The sequence below is a fragment of the Malania oleifera genome, chromosome 8 (assembly GCF_029873635.1).
Source record: "Malania oleifera isolate guangnan ecotype guangnan chromosome 8, ASM2987363v1, whole genome shotgun sequence".
In the NCBI taxonomy this organism is placed as follows: Eukaryota; Viridiplantae; Streptophyta; class Magnoliopsida; order Santalales; family Ximeniaceae; genus Malania; species Malania oleifera.
The window spans coordinates 99,839,081-99,844,685 of NC_080424.1; the positions used below are offsets into that span (position 1 = coordinate 99,839,081).

The 5,605-nt window shown below is 36.8% G+C and overlaps 1 protein-coding gene across 1 annotated transcript; it reads left to right on the forward strand.

The window, feature by feature from the left end:
- The first annotated feature begins 597 nt into the window (after positions 1–597).
- LOC131162857 (S-type anion channel SLAH1-like) lies at positions 598–3,138 on the forward strand. The gene is made up of 2 exons (XM_058119461.1): positions 598–1,482; positions 2,878–3,138. The coding sequence occupies exons 1-2, from the start codon at positions 598–600 to the stop codon at positions 3,136–3,138; spliced, it is 1,146 nt and encodes a 381-aa protein (XP_057975444.1).
- The last annotated feature ends 2,467 nt before the right edge of the window (positions 3,139–5,605 follow it).

The window sequence follows — 5,605 nt, forward strand, 5'->3', positions numbered from 1 at the left end:
TTAAATGAAAACATAGTGCCCAACAATGGTTCCTCTGCCGCCACGCCCAAACAATTCCTGGACATGAGATCATCGTCCACCGGCGGGTTCCTGAAACCTTCTTCACTCCAGTTGTGCATGCAACTCAACGAGCTCATTTCAAATTTTGGGTCCCAAATGAAAGAACCCACCAGCTTGGAAGAAAATAATTATGTTAATGTTTGCTTCTAGAACCTGCCTCCTCTTGGTCTCCATGATTAATTTCGGTTAAATTCAGTTAACCGAATTACCCGAAAAGAAATTCGGTCATCGAAAATTTCGGTTAATTCGGTTAATTAACCGAAATTGGCCGAACCGACCGTTTGCTCACCCTAGTGAGCACTCACTAATTAAATAGTTAATTCAATATTATACAGTTAATTTTAAAATAATTAATTCAGCAATTAATTACATAATTAAATTACCTTTCAAAAAATTGAATAAAACATTTTTTAAAATGGCCTAGAGTCAGCGACGGCAGCAGCAAGCCACCACTCCTCCATCCCTCTCCTTTATAAATCCCCCTTGTCTAATTGCTCCTCGCCATTCCTAAATGTTAATTAAGCATGCAAATGATCAATGGGAGACATATCTGAATCCCAGATTGAGGTCGTCATCGACGCACCATCCACCGTTCAAATCCGAGAAAAAAACCACTGCCTTTGGATTGTTATCGCTGCTAAACGATCACTGCCGTCCATCTTAACCAGATTCCATGCGGGCTACTTCAGAATAAGCCTCTCCCTAGGCAGCCAAGCCTTACTCTGGAAGACCCTCACCGAACCACTACCCGCCGCCGGCGGTGGCGACTCAAACGACCCCTTTCGTCACGTGCTACCCGCAAAAGCCTTTCTTCTCCTCTGGTCGCTCTCGCTCCTCATTCTGGTCTTTCTCTCTCTCCTCTACGGCTTGAGGTGCTTCTTCCGCTTCCGCATGGTGAAGGCGGAGTTCCTGCACCACGTGGCGGTCAACTATTTGTTCGCCCCGTGGATATCGTGGCTCCTCCTGCTGGAGTCGGCGCCGGCTACGTTGGTGCAGCCGGGGACAGCCTTGTACACGGTGCTCTGGTGGGCGTTCGCGGTGCCGGTGGTGGCGCTCGACGTGAAGATATACGGGCAGTTGTTCACAAAGGGGAAGCAGTTGTTGACGGTTGTGGCGAACCCGACGAGCCAGCTGACGGTGATCGGGAACTTGGTGGGGGCTCAGGCGGCGGCGAGGATGGGGTGGAAGGAGTGCGCGGTGTGTTTGTTCTCGTTGGGGATGGCGCACTATCTGGTGCTGTTCGTGACGCTTTATCAGCGGTTTCCCGGCAGCGAGCAGCTGCCGGCCAAGTTGCGGCCGGTTTTCTTCTTGTTCTTTGCGGCGCCGGGGATGGCAAGCTTGGCTTGGGAAGCTATAGTGGGGAGTTTCGATACTGCATCCAAGATGCTGTTCTTTCTATCGCTCTTCCTCTTCATGTCTCTGGTAATCTGATCATGCGAGAAGTCCTTAGAGAGTTGAAATAGTTAAAAATAGAGTCAACAGTTGCTCCGCACGTAAATCCCTGAACCATGCTAGCCTTATGATCGCGAGTTTACAATTGGAGAGAAGAAATAAGTAAGAGGTCATGCTATGTGTCACAGGCACATGACAGGATTCACTCGTACAAGCATATGGTCTCCATACGATTGTACTAAATGAGATCCACTCAAATGGATCTATATTATTAGGGGTCCGTAATACTAAACATTTTCTTAGAGGTCAGTCATGCTATATAATATGGACATGAGTTATTAGATATTTTTCTATGAGAGGCTTATTTCGGACTCATATATGTTTCTCTTATCTCATCAACTAGTGATATTATAGACACAGTAAAATTCAATAATTTCTAATACTTATAGAAAATACTTGATTTTTCGAATAGCAAATTCCAAGAGCACAGGAGACTGGATTAGGCATCATATCTAGGCATAGGACCCATCCAAACCCTCTGTATGTTTGAAATACTCCTAAAATACACATTGTAGCTCAAAAAGTGTTGATAAAATTAATTGTATATACTTCTAGCTCATCAATCGCAATTAACGATATTCTCTCAAGGGCACTATAGACGGACAATCCTAACCTTTGCATGTACATACATCCATATGATCACATGTTCGTCTAAAGTGACCAAATAACGTACCAATGTCGGATATTATATAATGTCATAATAAAAGTAATGTTACTATTCGTTTGTTCATGTAATAGAAGCATGCATGTATATCATATATGCATATAGAGGGTTTCCCTCGACCTATATATACCTCCTATCCCTCTTGCCAAGAAGAGAATCCTTAATCCACCAATTATCAATAATGATAATACATACATATAGATATATATAGACACATATGGACAATTTAAAATGGTGCAACATAATACCCACATTATTGAGATACATCTCAAAGCATGCATACCTCTTATATTTTTTGTGAGTCAAAGACTCAAAAGTGTAATGTGATATTTATAATTGATGGTGAAATTCAAATATTTTGTATATATGGAGGAATTTTAGTTTAGACGCTCCCTAGACATTGGCATTTCAACGAATGTCATATCAATAAAAATATGCTATATATTTTAATACTTGATTTTTTTGAGATATTTTAAGTATAATTAATTATGTGCACACAAATGTTAAAATAATATTTTATGATTAATGAGTTTGCAATAGCATTGTCTGATAATTTATTCATCTCTCTAATATTGGATGACTCAAGTATAAAAAGCACCTTTACGATTAACATACTATAAATGCATGGGACAGTCCCTCCCTTCTGATTAAGTAATTGTTTGGCATGATTAATGTCGTGAATGTATATATACATGGTGCAGGCGTGCAGGCCGACACTGTTCAAGAAATCGATGAGAAGATTCAACGTAGCCTGGTGGGCATTTTCATACCCCCTGACCATCCTTGCGCTATCGTCCGCAAAGTACGCGAGAGAGGTGAAGAGTGGGATTGCTGATGGGTTAGTGCTGATTCTGTCGTCCCTCTCCGTCCTCGTCTCCCTCGGCTTGACTCTGTTCACTGCACTCAACTCCACAACCCTCTTTCCTAAAGATGACCATGATCCCATTCACATTCATATCTAATTTACACTATAATATAGGTACTGTACTCTAGTACTCTTATTCTCTACCAACCGCATTTAATCATGGATGGCCACTACGAACCATCATCATTTTGTTGCATGCATGCTGATGACACCAATACTACAATTAAATGTTATTTAATATATAAGAAATTAAAGTAATGCGGAAACTAATAATAAAGACAGTAAAAAGAATAAGACAAGAAATTAACGAAGTTCAGTATAGAATTATCTACGTCTTACAATCAATCCACTACTTTTTGACAAAGTACAACTTTGAGGTATGTTTTATAAATTGAAAGTTGAACTCTTTATATAGCTTCAACCTCAAGTCCAAAAAACACTTATCACCAATGTGGGACAAACAAAGAAAAAAATTCAAAACAACTTTTTCTATCAATGTGGAACTATTCTACCAATGTGGGACAAAAAACACCAAATCTCCACCTTGACGATAAATTCAACAAATTTTTCAATCAGCAACATTTTCTAGAGTTCCACATCATCGATGCCTTCCAAAAATATTCAACCTAACTCTAATACTAATTGTTATGTCGGGCACCCTACTTATGTCAAATATCAATACTACAACTAATGCTATTGAATATATAAGAAACTAAAGAAATGCAGAAACTAATAATAAAAATAGTAAAAAGAACAAGACAAGAAATTAATGAGGTTTGGTATAAAATTACCTACGTCTTCGGGCGCTGACGATCAATCCACTACTTCTTGATAAGGTACAACTTTGAGGTGTGTTTTACAAATAGAGAGTTGAACTCTTTATATAGCTTCAACCTAAAGTCCAAAATACACTTCTCACCAATGTGAGACAAACAAAGAAAAAATTCAAAACAACTTTTTCTATCAATGTGGGACAAAAAACAATACATGCAACTGTGCCATGTTTTACATGCTTCAATCTTTGTTAATTATAGTGTAGAGACATTCAACATTTGGAGATTCGGTAAAAAGATATTCACCTTTTTAAAATTGTTCTTAGAAACATTAAGAATTTTATAAACCTCCTAAGATATGTTAAAAAGACACAAAAATCTTCTCCTATGTTTCACAAAAAGATAAGTCTCTTAAGAAGTGTAAATGTCCTAAGAATAAGAGGTCTATGGAAATTTTGAAATCTCAAGAAAAAATTCATACGATAGATTTTTAAAACTTCAAGAAATTTTTTTCCAAATTTCAGAGAAAGTAAATGATGTTTGCTCTTAATTATAGTGCTATAATTAAGCATCTTCGGCCATTTTCCAATCAAACAGATTGTCATCCGAAGAAAACAATGATGATCTTTCATGCATATAAATTTTGCTCTAGTGTGCATGCATCTTAATTTTGACCTACTTTAATTGTTAGGTTAATTGGTTATAAATGTATATGCAACCCATTGGAAAATTAATAAAATAATCCCTTGCTACTAATAATAAGTGATTGGACTTATCCTTCATTACATTAGAAGCCTAAAACTTCTAATATATATGAATACATAATAGTATTAAATATTAGAATGTTTCCTAAAAGATGATTTTTGCATCTTTAGTTAATATTAAGTATTTACTGCTATATGACACTAGGACTGCAAATGAGTCGAACCCCTCGTGAGCTATTCGATGGTTTGGCCTTTGCCAAATTAAATTTCCTCCTTTCTTTATTATTTCATTAATTACTATTTTTCGGGTCTCTACATATATGATAATCCAAAACCATTATTTTTCATATGCTTGATAAGGACTACAACATCCTATTAAGCAGGGGTGAGCAAAATTCAGTGAAAACCGAATTAACCGAATTAATCGGCCGAAATTGGTCAGTTCGGTTCGGGTAAAAATCCTGGTTCGGTCGGTTCGGTTATAATTCTACAAAATTTCGGTTAATCGGTTTCGGTTCGGTTAAGGGTAAAAAATATTTTGGTTAACCGAATTAACCGAATCACTAATTAATTAGATTTTAAATATAATTTATGAATATAAATTTTGCTTATGTAAGTACAATAAGGAGTTTAATTAACCTATTTGGATTCTTTGTTCTATGGTAAAATATTATTTTCATTAATAAAAATAATAAATAAGGTATTTAATTAAGTTGGATTTGGTTTTTTAAAAAATTTATAATTGTATTATATTTCTAACAATTAATTTTAAATGATTTCGGTTAAAATCGGTTAACCGAATTACCCGAATGGGCAATTCGGTCGGGGTCGGTTCAGTGTCTTTCGTCAATTCAGTCGGTTCGGTTAATGGTTTATATTAACCGAATTTTTCGGTTAATTCGGTTAATTATCCGAATTTAACCGAACCGACCGTTTGCTCACCCCTACTATTAAGGACTACAACGTCCTATAAATGACTATAACGTTCTATATAGAACTACAGTATGAAAGTATTTTCTACAGAATTACAATATTCTAGTGATTTTATACAGATTTATAGTATGACAGTTTATATTGATTTGTGAAA

Excerpts from the sequence above, each read along its gene's own strand:
- LOC131162857 (XM_058119461.1), top strand. The coding sequence starts at position 598 with ATGGGAGACATATCTGAATCCCAGATTGAGGTCGTCATCGACGCACCA. Across the intron at positions 1,483-2,877 it reads TCTTCCTCTTCATGTCTCTG|GCGTGCAGGCCGACACTGTT; the intron begins GTAATCTGATCA and ends TACATGGTGCAG.